This window comes from Podarcis gaigeae (assembly GCF_964106915.1).
Source record: "Podarcis gaigeae genome assembly, chromosome: 13".
In the NCBI taxonomy this organism is placed as follows: domain Eukaryota; kingdom Metazoa; phylum Chordata; class Lepidosauria; order Squamata; family Lacertidae; genus Podarcis; species Podarcis gaigeae.
The window spans coordinates 44,248,175-44,268,316 of NC_139689.1; the positions used below are offsets into that span (position 1 = coordinate 44,248,175).

The 20,142-nt window shown below is 48.3% G+C and overlaps 3 protein-coding genes across 8 annotated transcripts in view; 1 reads left to right on the plus strand and 2 right to left on the minus strand.

Moving 5' to 3' along the window:
* The window catches only part of LOC310829944 (uncharacterized protein), a 29,067-nt gene extending 20,770 nt beyond the window's left edge, over positions 1 to 8,297 (plus strand). For all 3 annotated transcript variants that reach the window (XM_083709137.1, XM_083709136.1, XM_083709138.1), the window contains 2 exons: positions 1,835 to 2,043; positions 3,861 to 8,297. In XM_083709137.1, coding sequence (XP_083565263.1) covers positions 1,835 to 2,043; positions 3,861 to 3,930 — 279 coding nt within the window. In that variant the 3' untranslated portion in view covers positions 3,931 to 8,297. The remainder of the gene's footprint in view (positions 1 to 1,834; positions 2,044 to 3,860) is intronic.
* LOC310830103 (putative protein PTGES3L) overlaps positions 1 to 20,142 on the minus strand; it is a 280,219-nt gene that overhangs the window by 101,313 nt on the left and 158,764 nt on the right. The window lies entirely within an intron of this gene.
* VAT1 (vesicle amine transport 1) overlaps positions 8,583 to 20,142 on the minus strand; it is a 36,853-nt gene continuing 25,293 nt past the window's right edge. Inside the window, exons 5-8 of one of the 3 annotated variants that reach the window (XR_014557476.1) lie at positions 17,067 to 17,308; positions 11,148 to 12,861; positions 10,681 to 11,097; positions 8,583 to 10,383 (exon numbers count right to left, since the gene is read on the minus strand). Coding sequence is in view for 1 of the 3 variants with exons in the window: in XM_083709669.1 (XP_083565795.1) it covers positions 12,757 to 12,861; positions 17,067 to 17,308 (347 nt within the window). In the remaining 2 variants the exon portion in view is untranslated. Of the gene's footprint in view, positions 12,862 to 17,066; positions 17,309 to 20,142 lie in introns of all 3 variants that reach the window. The other 2 variants (XR_014557477.1, XM_083709669.1) reach the window with 2 other exon arrangements.

Here is a 20,142-nt window from a genome sequence, read left to right on the forward strand (position 1 = left end):
TGTTTTGTGCATCAGCTGCTCAGTTCATCTTGCACCTTTTATGTCAGTTTTGGGGCGGTTCCTCTGCATGGGGCACTGAGCTGAGGGGGTGCAAAATTGAGAAGTTCCATAGTTGAGAAGATCCATTTGGGGCCACCAAATTTTCGCCTCACACAGGGTGCCATATTAGGAAAGATTACCCAAGTCCGTCCTTGATTACAGCAAGCTCCAGAATGCCTTTTAAAAAATAAAAGTGTTAAGGTTTATATCCCAGCTTCCCTCAAAGAAGTTCAAGGCTTTCCCATTTGTGAGGTCGGTTAGGCTCAAGACCACCCAGTGGAAATTCACGACCAAGTGGAGATTTGAACCTGTTTCTTCCCAGCCCTGAAGTCTGCATATAATCTGTGTCTCATATAATCTGTGCGTGGCTACCTTCTTCTTGAGTTAGAATTCCCTGCCAGTAATTCTAATTGCTGACTGAATCTCCCACACTCCGATCCTCTGGTTTGAATGAGGTCCTTTGCCAGAAACTTCAAGTGGTGGCAAAACAACAATAGCAATTCTTCTTTTGTACAGAAGACTTTATAGATGCTGCCCTAGATGCAATTTAGATGTTGCAGCCAGGCATAGCAGGATTCCACAGCATCAATAAATTGAACGGTAGCTTGTTTTCACATAAATTTGTTTTGCTAGCTATGAGGAAGGAGTGTTGTAATATTCAGCACCTGCATTCTGCTTTTGATGATATTGCAGAGGGTGGATGGAGGCAGACATTAAAGGTAAAGGGACCCCAGACTGTTAGGTGCAGTCGCCGACGACTCTGGGGTTGCGGCGCTCATCTCGCTTTATTGGCCGAGAGAGCTGGCGTACAGCTTCCGGGTCATGTGGCCAGCATGACTAAGCCGCTTCTGGCGAACCAGAGCAGTGCACAGAAACGCCGTTTACCTTCCCGCCAGAGCGATACCTATTTATCTACTTGCACTTTAACGTGCTTTTGAACTGCTAGGTTGGCAGGAGCAGGGACCAAGTAACGGGAGCTCACCCCGTCTTGGGGATTCAAACCGCCGACCTTCTGATCGGCAAGCCCTAGGCTCTGTGGTTTAACCCACAGCACCACCTGCGTCCCATTACGCCTTGCCTATTGGGCCTGTGTTCATTTCACACCTTTTAGGATTTTTGTTAGGGGGGCAGGCTTTGGGGGGGGGAGAAGCTCAGTTTTGTATTGTTTTGTATTGGTTTTTGATATTTGGGAGGCAACTGCCCCCTCTAGACTACGCCCATGGGAGGGGCACCGGAAGGAAACTAGGTTGGAAGGGGGCCACGGTTGGAAAAGGGTTGTGAAACACTGGTCTATCATACCCTCCCCTCCGTCCTCTTTCTACTCTTACCATGCTCCATCCTGTACCAGTTCAAAATTATCTCTTCTTTGAAAACCGAATACAGTGGTACCTCGGGTTACATACGCTTCAGGTTACACACTCCGCTAACCCAGAAATAGTACCTCGGGTTAAAAACTTTGCTTCAGGATGAGAACAGAAATCGGGTTCTGGCAGCAGCAGCTGGAGGCCCCATTAGCTGAAGTGGTGCTTCAGGTTAAGAACAGTTTCAGGTTAAGAACGGACCTCCAGAACGAATTAGGTACTTAACCCAGGTACCACTGTATTTGCAGAGATAAGGCAGAGCAATGGCATTCCAGCCCCTTAATATGAATGCCCTGGGATTAATCTCAGCTTTTGGGGAGTTCCTTTCCACTACACACAGAGAGAAGAGACAGAGACAAGAGACTTGCAGGTGACGTCGTCATCTTTCTGTTCAAGTATTATTATTATTTTTAAAAACCCTCTTCTTCCCAAAGGCTGGAGACCCTTTCCCAGGACATCTGTACCGAGGGGGCCACTTCGAGGCCTTTCTCCCAGACAACACAGAGGGCCGGCGGTTGATGGTGCTCCTGCACAAAGCATTTGAGCGCGGTCTGACGTTCCGTATCAGATCCTGCGGTTTGGAGGAGAGGGTGACTTGGGGACCCATCCCCCACAAGACCTCCATGGAGGGGGGCAAGGCCAGGTACCGTATTTTTCGCTCCATAAGACGCACCTAGTTTTTAGAGGAGGAAAACAAACAAAAAATATTCTGAACAAAACTGTGGATGTATGATTTTTGTGGTTCATGCTGTGGCCACAGACATGTGATTTGACGGTGAGTTTGTGGTAGCCAAATGCAAAAATCTTGAGAATCCATGTGAATCCGTGCTTTGTAACCACGTTTTTGCGCCATTGCGGCCCCATGAAACAGTGGGTGCGTGGTTTTTTGGGTGCAGGCTGTAGCCATGGACATGCTATGTGATCTGATGGTGAATTTGGGGTGGCCCAATACAGAAATCCTGAGGATCCATGGGCTTTTACTTCCCCCCTTCCCAGGCAGCCTCCTTTATTGCTAGCCTCCCTTATCTCCCTCCCCAATCGCTTACTGATCAGCTGCTTCCTTTCAACACCCCCTTCCCTCTTGTTTGCCTTAGTGTCTTTTCCTTAGCTGGAGCAGTTTTTTGCTCCTCCTTTTCTTCTAATTTCTCTCCTCAATGCTTTAGTCTTCCTGTCTCCTCTCCTTGCAAGTTCACTGTCTTTACCTCCCCCCTCCCAGGCAGCCTCCTTTATCGCTAGCGTCCCTTATCTCCCTCCCCGATCGCTTGCCAATCAGTGGCTTCGTTTCAACACCCGCTTCCCTCTTTCAAAAAAAAAAAAAAAAAGCATGATCTGCTTTTTGCCCCTGGGCAATTCAGCTCCAGGGACCACGCATTCGCTCCATAAGACACACAGACAATTCCCCTTTTTAGGAAGAAAAAAGTGCGTCTTATGGAGCAAAAAATACGGTAGGTGTTCCACGGATGGCCAGGGTAGTGATGTTCAGCAACCTCCCATAAGGCCTCAGGGGTGGCCTTGTGAGGTCGACAGGAAAGGGATGACAAAGTAACTCTGGAATTTGAAGAATGGGATTGCCAGGACAGGAAAGGAGTCAGAGGCCGAGGAGGACGGGTGTTGAGGGGAGAGGATGGCCGTAGGAAGCCTTAAACCAAGGATGGCCAGTGCCAGAACTCTCTCCCTTTCTGGTGTTTCCAGGAGCCGCTGTTCAGAAGAAGCACTGCTGCCTCTAATGATGGAGGTACAGCAGATGTCGATGTGAAAGGAATGCAAAGATCGGCCTTTGTAGTGGGAAAAGGCTTCTAGACGTTACGGCAGGTGCAAAGATATGCTTGGCAGCATGTAGGCAGTTCCTGCTAAAATCCCCAAAGCCAGGGAGGTTGCAGAACAATTCCCTCCCCCCCGCCCCCATTGAGGGATGGGGAGCTTCGGGTTCTGTCTTTTCCTTCCCCTAGCATGAATTATGCAGATTTCCTTAATTTACATAATGCATTGCAGGCCAGGGAAAAGGGATCGGGCCTCTTGTACACAATTTCATTTTATTCCTTAGCACAGAGCAAGCACACAAATTCTTAGTGTTTTTAAGTGCAGTGTGTTTCCAAATTTTCCATCTCATAAATCTTTAGACTGCGGCACTGTGATCCCCTGCTGTACCTTTTTGCAGAGCTCAGCCACTTTCCTCCAGCTGCTAAGCCCTTCATTTCATGGTAGAGAGACACTGGGCAATGCTCGCTTGTCATCTCCCTGATTTCTAGGAATTTCAGCTCTTAAAATTGTGGGGAGGCTGCACTTGCATGGGGCCCCTGTAGTTAAACCATTCCAAACCCTGTTAAGTGTCTTCCATGAGATCCTTCACCGGATAACCCAGTTGGAGCAGTGGAATATATATGCCACGGTTCCGGGAAAAGGGTTGCACTGAATTGCTTCATCCCACAGCCCACACCCGGTTTGCTTCTTTGCTTGCAGAAATGGCTACCCAGACAGCCAGTACCTCCAGCAGCTGAGTCTGAAGCTGAAAGAGCTGAACATCGAATGAAGGCCGACCCTCCTCCAAGCACCTTGGGAGCTCAGCAGCTTCCCCATCTTCTAAAGCCCATGCTTGGCATCTTGAGGAATTTGCCAAAAGACACACCTTAATCAGGATCTTTCCACCATTAACGTCTCCCAGCACTTCTGCCTTTGGTCTTCCGGGCTTCTTGCTACATTCAGAGCACCTGAAGGCCTTTCCACGCAAAGGGATCTTGACACGAGGACTGGCCGTTTCGTTGTTCTTCTGTTGTAAGAGAATGTCAGGAGTGCATGCAGGAGCCGGGCCCTGTGACCAGTAGGGCTTTGCAGGACTGGGGCCTTCTTAAGTTTGCTCTGGAGAGGCAAGGCACGGCCGCACAGGTGAGGCCACTTGGTAACTCACTGCACCTGGTGGCTAGAGCCGGAAGGGATATAAGGTCACCTTTCCCTTTGGCTCTTTACCACAGCAACACATTTCCTGCCTTGCTGCGTTTGGCTTCGTGACTCCCTGCTTCTTGATCCTCGGACCCCTGACTTCCTGACTCCTTGCTTCTGGACTCCCGTTCCTGCTCCCACCCCGCCATCTTGCCCCCGGTCCCGACGTCCCCAGCCGGGCCTTCGATCGCCCGTGAACTGGACTGTGACAGAGAAGCTCTTTGACATGAGGACTGTTCACATGCCTTCTGAAGGGGTACGAGTCACATGAGAGGACTGCTGCACTTGCTTTGGTGGTGTACTCAACCAAGCAGTCATAAGATGCCATGACATTACTAATAGGTCATGCCACAGAGTCTGAGGGAGCTCCCTGTCCTGACTCCTGCCCCAAAACACGCAAGCAGAGTCTCTTACTTGGAAGTAAGAAATAGATTTGTATACGGGCTCAGCAGCAGGGTAAGTAGTTCAGAACTGGATTTAAGTGGCATAGATGTCCCAACAAGTTTCCAGGCCCTGCCCTCCAAGCTTCTAAAGACTAGAGGCTGATGTAAGTGCTCACTTGAAAGGACTTGCGATGCGGAAATGTCAGAATTGCAAACACATGTTCTGTTGGGGTGGGTGGATCTGCTCCTATCTGCAAAGGCAGCAATTGGTTTTGGGGGACAGGGCTGCCCCTACCCTCCCGGGCTACCCAGCCATTCCCAATCTTTGCAGAGGCTCTCTGATCTGCAGGAAGGTCAGGCTGGGGGTGGGAAGAGCCAGAATCCCTCCTTCCCCTTGGGGAAGACAGGAGAGCTCCCACTCCCCACTGGTTTTTTCCTTTTCCTGCATTAGAGCCCACCAGGCAGGCGTTTACGCAAGAGCAATTCTCACACAAGAGGGAAGGGGGATAAAGGCCCCCTTGCAAGCATTGAAAGCAGTAAGTTATTTGCGCATCTGATTCGGTGCCAGGCCTAAAGCTACACTATTACTGGGAGAAGAGGACAAAGGAACGCGGGGAGGCTCTCCCAGGCCTTCAGATCTCGGCATTGTGATCTCGTTCCTAGCCTTGCAGGGAGAATTGTCCTCAGGGAGGGAGGGGTTAAAAAGCAAGCACATACAGTAGACCTGGCACTTACTGGTGCGCATTCAGTTTGACACACCTGGCAAGTTGTGATTCTACTGTAAATAAAAGCTCTTGTCCTGCGTCTCCACTTGTGCCTTGTAGCTTGAGTGTTTTGAGAAACTTGCAAATAAAGCTGTATTAATTCTCCATTCTTGCTTCCTTCTCCATGATGGCCAGGTTGCCCAGTCTGCTGTACATTGCAAGGTTTGCTTATCTTTAAATGCGGCTGTAACTGTAATGGACCCTGTGTTGCACCGATAGACCAAATATACACCTTAGAACAGCACTTCTCAAATGTTTTTCCACAGCTGGTCTGCCTGTTAGAGCAATCATAACACACTGTGCTGGGTGCTGTAGGAATTTGATTGCATTTCCGGTTTTATGTGTTACCGCATTACAATTGCATTCCATAGAATTCAAATTGTAATACAATATGCAAAGAATAAAAGCAATAAGATTACAAATAAAAACCAGTATGAATATGTAACACAGACATGTTGTGGGCCATATGAACAAAGTTTTCTGCCTTAGAAAGTTGCAAGACGAAAAGTTGAACTCCAGAATCTATTCCAGGCTTCCTCAACCTCAGCCCTCCAGATGTTTTGAGACTACAGTTCCCATCATCCCTGACCACTGGGTCCTGCTAGCTAGGGATCATGGGAGTGGTAGGCCAAAAACATCTGGAGGGCCGAGGACGAGAAAGCCTGATATTCTGAATGCAAGGACACAGTACCTAGAAATTGTGAAGTTATAATAAAGAGAAGTTTTATTTTTCTCCTGCCTGCCCAGAGTTTTATAACTCTTCCTTCAGATTGTCTTTTTTTCTGAACCCAAAATGTGCCAAGTCTTTCTTCACATGTAGAGTACCATTATATTATTTTTTTCCCAGTTGGCAGATGTGGTAAGTTACAGCCATGTGAATATCGGTGCACATACTCCTGTACCTCTCCCTGCCAGCTGTGGATCTGGAAACTTTCTGAAACTTCCCAGAAAACACAAATAACAAAGGATTCTCATCCTTGGCTGCACAGCTCAGAGCCAGCAAACACCGAACTGCTTTTGAATGAATGAAAGAGCCGAAGATCACAGGACAACGCTTGTCTTTCTTTTTCGTTATGCTTTTAATGAACACCCAAAAAACACATAAGGCATATGGTAACATTAGGCAGACTAGCATTTCATGTCTGAAATCTGTGTAAACAGCATTGGCACATTTGCGTGGTCGACGCGCACGCACACACACACACACACATACACACACGTGCGCAAGCAGAAAAGAGCGAGCTTCTTTCGAAACACCATACGAGACTTTTAAAGAAGCGCCTTGAACCAGAAGAAAACACACAAGCTGCTCATCACGAACCATCAAAAGAGGAACGAATGGGACATTGTGCCACAGCCTGCAGTGATAGGGACTGCGGCCATGTGCCCTGGCTGCTAACTGCCCTTCGCTCAGCAGAGGCGCCCCAGGCCTTAAGGGTATCTGGCAACATTAATGGTGGCTCCACAGGTGATTTGAGCTGCATCAGGCATACCTGCCGATGACCGTAACGCCTGGAGGCTCCTCACTTGTCACTCAAGACGACACCACACAAAAACACAAACATGCAAATAAAATGTATTGACACAGGCAGGGCCTTCCTTGCATCTTCCTCCCCTCCCTCGACCACCTCGACTCTCGTTTTCCCTTCCACCATCTCTCACGCAATGTTCCTTGTTATCGTTTTCACAAGCCAAGCTCAACCCAATCCACAACTTGTAGAACATTTTGGGGGGAAGAGCGGCACAGATGCAACTCTTCAAATTCTGAAGTGCGTTTACGCCAAGTCTGGTGTGTCCTGCCAATCTGCCTGAGGATCAATGTTCTTTATCGCAGAGTTGAAAAACCGAGTGCTTTTAACCCACCCCCAACTCCCTCCGCCACCAAAAGAGTTACATACGACACTATGAATAGGAACGTCGTAAAAATGTGGATTAGGCAACTGTGATTTTGATATTTTGCAAGGAGGCCCGCCGTCGTGAGGATTTTCTGGATAAAATCTGTGCTCAGTTGAGTTTTACCTCAGGCACCAACACAGGTGCTAGCTTTGGCACATGATGGTTTTATTTTATTTTTAAATCACTCTGAGGCAACTTTGCCTCTCGCATCTATGTTGTGTGAATGGTTCCTTACATGGTGGAAACTGGCGCTGTACATTGCGCACCAAAATGCGTCGAACTGTAGCTCACATGGGGGCCTGTAGCTTAGGAAGGCAGTGAAACTGAGATAGCCTCATTTCCTTCAGTAATAGCTTGGGTGTGGTGTTGTGCTTAAAGTCCACTGAGCTGGAGGGGAGAGGGGGTGAGAAGGCACATTTGCAGTTGAATTGTTCAGACTTTGGCCCTCTATTATAGCCCACCATATCCTAAACAGCAGCCTTCACCTGCCTCGCTTTAGCTCAAAACGCCATTTCATCTTATCTTGAAACAGTGCAACAAAAATCCATACAGAAAACAAGAGTGTTCTTATTGTGACGAGTTTTGCCCTTTGGAGTCAAGAAAACTCAGGTGACAGCTTATCTTTCCCCCCACCCCCACTTTGGTCCTTGAAGTTACGTACATGCAGTTTTAAACAAATTATTATTTTTTTAAAGAGGGCCAAGGGCCTTTATTTAATACCTGTGGCCCGTTAAAAAAACAAACAAAAAAACCAGTTGTCTTAAAACACACACTCAACACTCATACTCTCACACAATTAAGTCACAAAATAAGGGGGCGTTACTATAAAATTCAAGATTACAGTGTTAATCAGCAAGGCAACAAAGAGCAAAGTTATAGTGCTTTAAGATTGGATGTCTCCTGTATTTATTTATTTATTTTTTTAAAAAAACTTTAGGTACTGAGCACTAAGACAAGTCTGTGTTAAATGTCTAGCACAAAGGGGGAGATATTTTACTGTTCAGGAGGAGTGTCTCAGAACTGTCAGGTGTGGGGGGAGCTGCAAAAAAAAAAAACAAAAAGGAAGGGAATAGGATCATCACTTGCTGTTGCTACAGGTTAATGTTTTCTGGTTTTTCTAAGTGTTTTTGCACATGGGACAAATGCCTTTTCACCTCTCTCTTCCCAAGAGCAGTGGGATAACCTTTTAAAAAAAAAAAAAAAAAAAGCTACTGAGCCAGATTCATGCACCTTGTAGCTTCCTGGAGCACATTAATATTCAGAAGTGGTGCTCTGGAAGATTTAAGGCTGCAACCCTCCATATATTTTACCTGGGAGAAAGTCTAATTGAGCATAATAGGTCTTCCTTTTGAGGAGGTGTGTGTAAGGTGGCACAGCAGAAAGACTTTCTCAGCACATCTCTGAAAATGTCCAATGGCTCCCAGCATTTGGGATCTCAGGAGAGCTCAGCTCAAGTTCTCAGAGAGCACCACGGGTTCATGCGCTTGGGCAGAGGCACACTAAAATGTGCCAGCCTCATCGCTGCTTGTGTAAAATACAAGCCATAAATATTTGTGTGTTCACACAAGTTCCCGGAGAGAGGGAGGAGAAATCTTCTAAACAACTCAGATTTTGGCAAAGGCTTCTGGGGTTAGATAGACCTTACTCAATGTCTGAACAAGGCACTGGCGACAGGGTGGGGTGGAGTAACAATGCAGCATAGTTCTTACCAAGGCATGGTTGGTCCCTTGCAGTATTAAACAGGATGAGGTTACAAGAGTTTTGGAATGCCATCTGGAATAAGGCACCAGGCAGCAGCAAGGAGGAAGGCAAGACAGAAGGGAGGCTATATATATATTTTAAAAACACGGAATAGTGAATTTTTGCACCATTTCCCCTCTCTCTGTGGGAGATGGAAGCTACATGTGTTATCTTTTTTTCACTTAGCACACGGCAGAGTTGGGAGTCCTGCCGGCAAATGTTGCAATCCTATGCAAACTTACCTTGGAGTAAGTCCCACTGAACTCAGTGGGGCTTACTACTGGGTGAACACACAAGTGACCTGGACTTAGAGGAGAAGAAAGGACTATGTTGGGAGGTTCGTAGCCTCAGCAAGCCGGCAGGTAATGTTTGTTCTTCAGTATAGCCGCTCTCCACTGACAGCCCATCTTGGCCTGGGTTGCATTTGACTGATCTGTGAGACAGTAGCTAGCCAGCCGACCTTGCCTTGTGAACATACGTTAAGCTGGTTTGTGCCAAGTCAGAATATGGAGCGCCAGTGGCCAGGATTTCACAGCCGGGAGTCTTTTGTGCCATCACTCTTTCCCGACGTCTTTCAACCACAGCCAGCAAGGACTGAACTTGCGACCACCTGCTTGCAGCTCCACTTTTGGCCGCACCCAACTCTAGGGCCCTCTAAGAATTAATCTGACATTTGCAATACCCTTCGCTAAGCATGGCATGGTAGGACGAAGAATGCTCGACCCATGCTAAATGGCCTTAAATCCAAGTTGCTTGAGAAGATGGGACACATACCCCCTAAAATATATATATATATTCCAGCACTTTACGTGGAGGTAATGACTACATCCTGTAACAACAATAAAAGAGGCATAGCAAGGGGGGGGGGGGAATTGTTCCCAGAATCGGCTCTTTGCAACTTTTGGTTAGAATAATCCTCCTGACTTTCGGTTGTTAAGATCAAGTTACCTTCCGTGCTGATGGCGTAAGAAACCTCCTTGCCTAGCTCACTCGCAGAAATTGCTAATGGACCTGTTTGTTGGGTGTGTGGGTAGCTAAAGGGAACGCCTTGAAAAACGTCGGCATCAGCAACTGCTTCAGCAGCCAAATGCTTGGACGGACTGGGAAAGGCTCTTTTTGGCACTCTCACACGCTGAAGGTGCAAGATTCAAAGTGTTGGTGCTGACCTTTAATGCCCTAAACGGCCTCGGTCCTGTATACCTGAAGGAGCGTCTCCACCCTCATCGTTCAGCCCGGACACTGAGATCCAGCGCCGAGGGGCTTCTGGCAGCTCCCTCATTGCGAGAAGTGAGGGAAGCAGTTCGAGGGCCTTCTCAGTAGTGGCCCTGTGGAACGCCCTCCCACCAGATGTCAAGGAAATAAGCAGCTATCTTATTTTTAAAAGATTTCTGAAGGCAGCCCTGTTTAGGGAAGATTTTAATATTTAATGCTGTATTGTTTTTAACACTCGATTGGGAGCCACCCAGAGTGGCTGGGGAAACTCAGCCAGATGGGTGGGGTATAAATAATAAATTATTATTATTATAAGGTGTGAAGTCTCCGTGCCTCCCGCAACAGGGCCTAAAAGGCAGGGGTGAAGAACTCGCATCCCTCTGTATGTTGCTGGGCGACTGGCCATGCTGGCTGTGACTGATGGGAGCTCTAGCGGCCTCAGGTTGTCTGTCCCTTCTTACCACAAGGTTAAGGTGGAAGCATTCCTGCAGGCAATTCCTGGCCCCAATTCCTGGCACGAAGGGTTCACTGTGAGCCAAAACACAGCCCACGGTTGCCTTCCACTCTCACTACGGGGCTGGGAAGAGGGGGAAAGGGAACCAAGGGGAAAATGCCCAGGTTTTACAGCTGCGATTCCCTGTGCTCTTTATCGTTTCTTTACGCCAGGCAAAGGCAAAACGCTACCCTCGGAGGTTTGCTGCCTTCGCCAGGTATAAACATCAAGGAAGTGGACTGGGGAAGTGAGTTGGATCCGTTTGGTTGGACCTAGAGCAACTTCCTGGAAGGTGGGCCAGAGCTGACCCCAAGGCAGATACAGCAGTGCTTGGAGGGGAAACTCAAAACTGGCACAATTTTTACTCCATGTGTCGAGCTACAGAGTGATGCTTTGTGACCCGAGGACTGAAAAGGGTTGAGAGGTTTGCTGAAATGTTAGAGAGGGGAGAAAGAAGGCTCCAAGGAGAGATTAGCACACAAGTGGCACAACACAGCTTAAGGCAGCACAGCGACTCATTTTCCACACAGACCACTAACCAAAAGTGACAGGACCGGAAGCAGAAACTCTCTGCTCGTTGCAGACAACTGCTAAATTTCGCTGCCTGTTCTCCCACAGCCTGACAGGAAATGCAAACGTAAAGGGAACATTTAGCCAGCGTGTAATTCTGCCAGCTGTGTTCTGGAAGGCAATCGTCCTATGCCACACACCTGAAAGTGCTCTTGCTCTCAAAGAAAAACGACGACCAGGAGTTGCAGCAGGGAAGGGTTTCAGTGTCCCTCCCTCCTGCCAGATTGCGTATAGATTGTTTCCCCCATTCAAACATCCAACCACCAAGTCATGTGCCATTTACATGACCAGGACAGCTGATTCTGCAAGCGATAGCACGGTTTTTGAGATTGCCGACAAGTCAGCTGATTGCAGACTAGTCAGCTGCTTGGCACCGTTGTGTATGTGTCTACACAACCCAATTAAAGTGGAAAAAAAACCCAAGGTGTCTCTCAAAGGAAACCTAGGTGCTTTCTGTTGCCTCCTTCACATAACCATTGCAACTGCCAGGGCAGGTTTTTTATTATTATTTAAAAATGGTTTAGATATGCTAAGGTTGCCAGCATAGCAAATGGACATTTGCATACTGGAGGAGGTGACAGAATCAAGGGCATGTCTGCATCAAGATAACGCAGAGGCACAATTCTCTGCCTCTCCTCCATTCTTTGTGTCACAGCTGAGCTGAAAAAGTTGGATGCGGCCTGCTTATTAAATTTGCCCATCGGAAGAGGCAGGTTTGAAGCTCCGTTTCCATGGAGACTTTCGATGGCTGCTGTAATAATAATGTGAGTTTTACGTGCTCTAAAGTTATTAGTCACCAGAGGCAGGGGAGGCACTGGGTGGGAAGAGAAGAGGGCTCAGGAGGTGAATTTGGCATGGATTTTGTGGAGTTGTGGGTAGGTTACAAATAAAGGTAAAAGAAGGACCCAGAAATCAAGAGGAAATTTCAGTGGGTCTGTACTTCACTCAAGCACTTGCAAGTTCACATTGGGCCTTGTTATTCTTTTAATGAAGAGTTAACGCTACAAGAGCAGAGATGCAGGATCAATGCAATTCCTCTCTGTGATTACTTTCTATTTATTTACTTTTGAAAGGAGGCCGGCCAATGCTTTAGAGATGGTGCAAAGCGTTCTGTGAAACCCAGAAGCTTGCATCGCCCCCAGAGGCCACCAACCGACGACAATACATGTGTCTTTTCGGTCCTTACACCACTTATTCCATGAACAGCAGTGAGAGATCTATATGCCCATTCCTACTTCCATCAAAGGGTCAGACATGGGGAGGGGGGACAGGTTTAAAAAATAAAAATAAAAAAAATAACACAACCCAAAATACAACAACATGAGGACCTGAGGTCAGACAATCCACCCACGCCTTTCACTTTAGTTCTCTGCTGCTTTGCTTTCGTCCTTCGGTGGTGCTTCGGGAATCAGCACAACTTTCCCAACGTTTTTCTTCTCTTGCATCTGCTTCATGGCATCTACCACCTGCAGGGGGAGAAGGATGAGGGGCTTCATTTTCTTCCTTAAGGGTCTTTCAGCTGGCACTAGTCCTGTTGCCCCCTCCCCAATACACACACATCAACCCTCTTAGCCGGCAAAGACAATTGTGAAATCTCACGGAACTGGCCCCTTGGAACAGGGTCAAAAATCCATCTGCAATGTTGGTCAGCCAGATACAACACCCAAAGGGAGATTGGCCCTCCCCAACCTCTGAGAAACAGAAGATTTTCAGCCTTGGATTGATGAACGCTTCATGAATTTGTGCAGTCCTTGAATGCTATTCAGATAGCTGTAGCTTTTGCAGCATCCACTACCAACAAACTCAGCCAGTTTGCAATTCAATGAGTGAGCATTTCCTTTTTACCATTGCAGAATTACTGCTAATAAAAAGGTAAAGGACTCCTGGACGGTTAAGTCAAAGGCGACTATGGGGTTGTGGCGCTCATCTCGCTTTCAGGCTGAGGGAGCCGGCGTTTGTCCACAGACAGCTTTCCTGGTCATGTGGCCAGCAGGACTAAACTGCTCCTTGCCCAACGGGACACTGTGACGGAAACCAGAGTGCATGGAAATGCCGTTTACCTTCCCACGGCATTTCCGTGCGCTCTGGTTTCCGTCACTGTGTCCCGTTCATTTCCCAAGCCAGTTTTCAGTGTCAGGTCTTGGAACATGTAAGGCAACAAGGCCAAGAGATCTCTAAACCAAGGATTCAGCGCCTGGGAGCCTCTTTTAAAAGGCTCAGCCCTGCAAGAGGCAAACGCCAAGACTGGGAAGAGTGGTTGTGACAGAGAATCAGACCGTTGGGTCTATCCAACTCAGTGCTGCCTACATCTGAACTAGAGGTTCTTTTGCAGTCCTGCCTGCAAATGCAAAGGATCGAACCTTTTGTGAAAATAAAAACCACACAATGAACTTACTCACTAAAGCCCAGCGCTAGATTTGCTGGGGTTGGGTTTGTCCCTTGTTCCTTCTCTCTCTCAATGAGCAGCAAATACACATGTGATCTAATGACTCAACTTATTTCTTCACTCGCTCCCCACAGCACCCCGCCTCATGACTAAACACAAAGTCATGCAGTGAAAGGCTTTGTTCGAAATCACCCTGCTCACCACACTAGGGCTGAGCGATAACTGGTTATCAGTATCGCACATAGATGTCAACTTCAGATTTGAAAATAAGGGATCAGCAGCCTCGAAAATAAGGGATCAAGAGCCTCACCTGGCCCGGGGACAGTCTACGGGATATCTAACAATCTGGGATAGGCGCGGGAAACGACGCTGGAATAAGGGAATTTCCCGCAAAAAAAAGGGAAGGTTGGCAGCTATGGTATCGCAACATACCACCAGCAGGACATCGCGATATATCGATATCTGACGATATCTGAAATAAGGAACTATACAGAGGCGAACAGGACAATGTCCTGACGACTACTAGTACTTAGGGGTCCAAAATGGTTAAATGACAACATTCTCAATCAACACACACTCCGTTTCATCAGCAGGCAAGGCAAAATGCATCCCAACAGGACTTTGGGTTTTGGACTTGGCTACCAAATTCAGGGGAATCCAAAGTACGGTGTTGAGTCATAGTGAATAAAAATAATCTGGGACTGCCAGGCTGCCAGTAGGCCTGCTAGGAGGCATAAGTGGCAGCAGCCTGGCAGCAGGGGCACAATAATCAGCAGCCTGTGAAGCATTGCCATGGCAGTGGGTGGCAGAGGCAGCCTGCAAGGCCTTGGCATGGCAGTGGCAATAGTGGCGGCCTGTGAGGCCTTGCAGTGGCAGCAGGAGACAGCGGCAGAAGCTGAGGCCTCGCTGAGGCAGGCCGCCACAGCTTCTGCCACCGCCTCCCACTACCGCCAGGAGGACTTGCAGGCCGCTGCCACTCCTGCTACCAGATCCTGCCGCCACTGCAGGGCCTCTCAGGCCAGTGCCGTTACTGCTGCCACTTCCCATCGCCACCGCAAGGCCTCGCAGTCCGCCGCCGCCACTTCCTGCCACTGCTGCGAGTCCTCGCAGGCCGCCGCCGCCACTGCCGCCACTCTCTATCACCGCCGCAAGGCCTCGCAGGCTGTCACTGTTTGTGCTGCTGCTGCGAGGCCTTGCAGGCTGCCACCGCTACTGCCGCCATCTCCCGTCACCGCCGTGAAGCCTCGCAGGCCACCACCTGTGCATAGCTGTCAAGTGTCCCTTATTTGGCGGGACAGTCCCTTATCCCAGCGCCGTGTCCCGCTGCTGTCCCTTATTGATGATGTCCCTTAAATTTCCCGGGTTTCAAAGGAAGCAGCTCCTCTCCCTCCCTCCCTCCCTCCCTGCCGGCCAGGGAGGACGGAGGCTCCAACTGTGTTGCTTGGCTGCGTTGCTCACCCAATAAGGAGTCTAAGAACGACTGGGGGGTGGAGCTTGCATGCCTTGTGCTGATCAAATCGGCCACGTTGCCTAGGGACTCGCCTTTGCTCAGCGCTTCCCAGCGGACAGGTGACGGTGGTTTTCCTTGCTGCATCCTCTTTGCCGGGTTGCTGTGTTGTGGGAACCACCGCTTGAGGCTTCGTTTGGCTGCTGGCTGGGCTTTCTGCCTTTGGCTCGGAGGGGCTCAGAAGTTGAACATATCTGTGCCCGGAAAATCCCTTATTTTGGCTGCTGATCCCTTATTGTTGAGGCTGCTGGTCCCTTATTTTCAAATCTCCAAGTTGACAGCTATGTACCTGTGCCTCCCTGAAGCTAATTTCTCATCCTCTCTCTCCGTGCCTCTCCTGGTTCTAAGAAACCAGGGAGGAGGGGAGCTGGTCGCAGCAACAGACTCTTCCCAGTCTGTTTCATCTCTGACTCCCCCCCCCCCCAGCTTCAGCCTCTACCTCTTATTCTGGACTTCTATCTGCCACAGAGTCTCCCAGCTCACTAAACCCTGTTGCCTCTTCAGCCTCCGACACCTCCTCCTCCCAGTCTTCTCCATCTTCTCCCTCTGTCCCACCACCCATCCCCGGTCTCTGAGTCTTCTTCCCTGGGGGGGGGGGGGTTCCCCAGCTAGTTTCTCCCACCATTCCGCTGCGTTCAACCAGTCCGTAACAGTAAGATGCAATCCCCATAATTCCTTGAGGGAACCAGTGTGTGTTGAAATGCTGTGTGTTGAAATGCTGTGTGTTGAAATGCTGTATTGTGTGGCCGGGACCCTAGTCTACGCCACCTCCTGAAGAAGAATGCTAAAATGCTCCCCCCTTGACTTTCTCATCTCCAGGCTGCACATCCCCCTGCTATTATAACTCTTTCCTCACAAGGCTCTGTTTCCAGCTTCCTCAACATTGTGGTCACCCTCCTCTGGAAACACAACACAGTTTAGCAACGTCTTTTTGTTATATGTGGCACACCCAGATCCACAACGCAACCTGAACAGAGCAGAACCATTGTTCCCCGCGTGATCTGGAGACTGTGCTGCTGTTAAGGTGCTGGTTTTAACCTTTAAAGCCCTATACGGCCTAGGACTCTCGTACCTACGGGACCGCCTCTCCTGGTATGTCCCACAGAGAAACTTACGGTCTTCAAATAAAAACATCTTGAAGGTCCCAGGCCACAGAGAAGTTAGGCTGGCCTCAACTAGAGCCAGGGCTTTTTCGGCTGTGGCTCCGATCTGGTGGAACACTCTATCACAAGAGACTAGGGCCCTGCGGGACTTGACATCTTTCTGCAGGACCTGCAAGACAGAGCTGTTCCACCAGGCCTTTGGCCAGGGCACAGCCTGACTCCCTCCTTCGGCAATCTTCGCGGAGCTCTGGCCCAATGGTTGCCAGTGGTTTGTTTTGAATTAATTTTATAATGAATGATTTTAGAGTGTTGTGTTGTACTGTTGTACTGTTTTATTGTTGTTAGCCGCCCTGAGCCCGGCTTCGGCTGGGGAGGGTGGGATATAAATAAAAAATTTTATTATTATTATTAACGCAGCCTAAGATTGTGTTAGCCTTTTTAGCTGCTGCATCTCGCTGCTGGCTCCTGTTCAGCTTGTGTTCACACCTAAAGCCCCATAATCGCTTTGCATGTGTACCAGCCAGGTCCCAACCACCCCCATCCTATAGGGCCTGCCTGTGATTTCCTGCAGCTAAATGGAGGGCCTCCCTTTTATCTCCAAAGCCCTGGAATCACACCTAGAAACCGATCGCGTTAAGCACGCGAAGAGCCCGTTGCGCTGCCGCCCACACTCACCTGATCAAAGGGCCAAACGGAGTCCACCTTGGGCTTGATTTTGCCTTGGTTGTAGAGGGCAATCAGCTTGTTCACCACACTGGTCAAGAGCTCCACCTCCTCATCTAGGTAGCCCAGGTGGTATCCGCAGACGGCCTTGTTGAGATGCAGGAGCTGCAAGGCATTGATGCTGAACTGGTTCCACCAGGTCTTAGCCATAGCCATTAGGTTCTTCCTCTGCCCCGTTACCAAGTTGGCGACACCTGCCAAGCGGAAAGAGGCATCATTTAGCAACTGCCTGGGTGCTGCTGCACAGCAGCCAGGGTGTCTTGTTTTATATATATATGTAAATTTGTATTAACTTTTCTGTTTTACAATTTAGAATACTCATTTAAACAGCCTTAGAATAATGACTTCCCTTCTTCTCTTTCCATGATTCGTTTTGCAAATCTTAAATCCCTGCATATTTTACATAAATTATTCCATTCAGTATTCCATTATTATATCCATCAAAATTTATTTACCTTAATGCTGCCAACATTTTCAAGTGTACACAATTTCCCCCCATATATTCAATAAACATTTTCCAATCTTTTCTAAACGTATGTTCTTCTTGTTCTCTTATTTAGGTCTGAAAGCTGCACATATTCCGTCAGCTTCAGTTGCCATTCTTCTTTAGTTGGGACTTCGCTCGTTTTACATTTTTGGGCTAACAAAACATGGGCCGCAGTACAGTGGTACCTCGGGTTAAGAACTTAATTCGTTCTGGAGGTCCGTTCTTAACCTGAAGCACCACTTTAGCTAATGGGGCCTCCCGCTGCCGCCACGCAATTTCTGTTCTCATCCTGAAGCAAAGTTCTTAACCCAAGGTACTATTTCTGGATTAGCAGAATCTGTAACCTGAAGAGTCTGTAACCCGAGGTACCGCTGTAGCAGCATACAGCAGCCAGGATGTCTTGGAAGGTTAACTCTATTCTCCTACACAGGCAACCTCAGTCAAGTCTAGCTGAGCAATTAGCCTCTCCCAGACCATGACTTTAAGAACAGGAAAAGCAGCTGGGAAGGGAGGATTTTTTTTAAAAAAAAACAAAAACCACGATTTTATAAATTGTGCATCTTTGTTTCTCAATTTGTTCCTTTTACATGATTCTGCATGTATTGTGGTATTTTATGCATTGTGGCTTGCAGTTATCTTCGTTGGTTATCATTTAGTAATTACCACTGTAATTGTTCTGAGTGAATTTCTGCTTAATTATTATTTGCTGGTGTTTCGAGAGTTAATTTTGTTGTGTGCTATTACACAAGAGTTGCTTAGGGGCAACTGACAAAGTGCTCTGCATGTGCTCAAAACCGCTGTCTCACAGTGGCGTAGTGTGGGGGGTGCAGGGGGGGCCGGCCGCACCGGGCACAACATCTGGGGGTTAGGGTTAGGGGGCGCAAATCCACGGGTTAGGGGGTGCAAATTACTTGCCTTGCCCCGGGTGCTGACAACCCACGCTACGCCACTGGGCAGAGGCTGAAATCTTCAACTAGGAAAAACTAAACCCGTACTTGGAAGAGCATGTGAATGTAAATCCTTTGCATGTATTCTTCCTTAGCTATATGTCCTGCTAGTAAAGGCCTTGGAATATTTTAACAAGTGCTTGGACATGGCCTTAATTTCAAGAAAAGCGTCAGTATTGCACATGATTTGGCTTCCTAGGTGCAATTTAGCTATTCTGCCCAAAGTGGAGGCAGACGATTTCTGCAGCACCCAGGTCCCCAGCCCCACAGGGCTTCAAAGGCCAAGGACCTACACTTCCCCCCTCCAGAACAATGGGGCCCTGAGCTATACCAGTACCTCCCCTGTTTTGCAACTGAGCTTCAGTTTATCGCCCTTATCTAGTTCGTTACTGATAGCGAGGCTTCCTGTGCCTCGCCAGAATTAGATGTCAAGGAGAGATGGAGCGAGGTGACCTGGAGTTTTGAAGGCGGCCGTCATTAGTACCTGCCAACACTCCAGAACCCCAGGTGATCTCACTTGGTGGTTTCATGTGACTGAAAGGCAGCACAAGGAATAAACCACAAGGCACAAATGCCAGGAGGGCCAGAAGGGTAACAGGAGGCTTCTAGTAACATTTCCTGGAAGTGGCCATCCAGGAAGATAGAGCTACTAGAACTCAGTGGCCCTGAACCACAGAAGGATAACATGGGCAATGATGCCCATAGCCACTGAGAGACTTAGCAGTACCAGCTGTGAGGGCCTTGTAGCATTTCCCTCACTGCGAGAAGTGAAGTTACTGGGAACCGGGCAGAGGGCCTTCGTCGGTAGTGGCACCCGCCCTGTGGAATGCCCTCCCGCCAGATGTCAAGGAAATAAATGACTGCAGTCGTAAACTGGAGGTCGAACGGAATCCGTTCCGGAAGTCCGTTCGACTTCCAAAACATTCGAAAAGCAAATCACGGCTTCTGATTGGCTAATCGGGTTCCAAAAAAAACGTTCGCAAACCGGAACAATCACTTCCGGGTTTGCGGCATTCGGGAGCCAAAATGTCCAAGTACCAGGGCGTTCGACAACCAAGGTACAACTGTATTTGGCTTTTAGAAAACATCTGAAGGCAGCCCTGTTCCGCAAAGTCGTATTGTGTTTTTAATATTCTGTTGGGAGCAGCCCAGTCAGATGGGCAGTATACAATTATTGTTATTGTTATTGTTATTGTTATTGTTATTATTCTCCACCCTCCTTCTCCCAATGTAGGCCATTATGTCAAAACCAGGTTCAAAATCAGGCTGAAACAAATTTAGGTTTTGTAATGAATTCATAACCATAAACGGCAGCCTGGTATGTGGGGTCTTTACACTGCAGAACTGGAAATGACAGTGACCTTTTTTGGAACTCCATGTTGGCGTCTGCAAAAGCCTGCAAGTTTCAACTCTGAAACTTCTAGATGGCCACCCCGGGGTTGCAAGATTCTGATCTCCGCTGCCAGTTCGACTGTGTAAAGGCTTTGTCTGCGAGCACAGAATTACAGTGTGCTCTCTGCCGGAAGCAGGGGGAGAGAAGTATTCAACAGCTTTGGTGTTTGACTCCCACATGCCACAAAGCTTCTGTTACAGC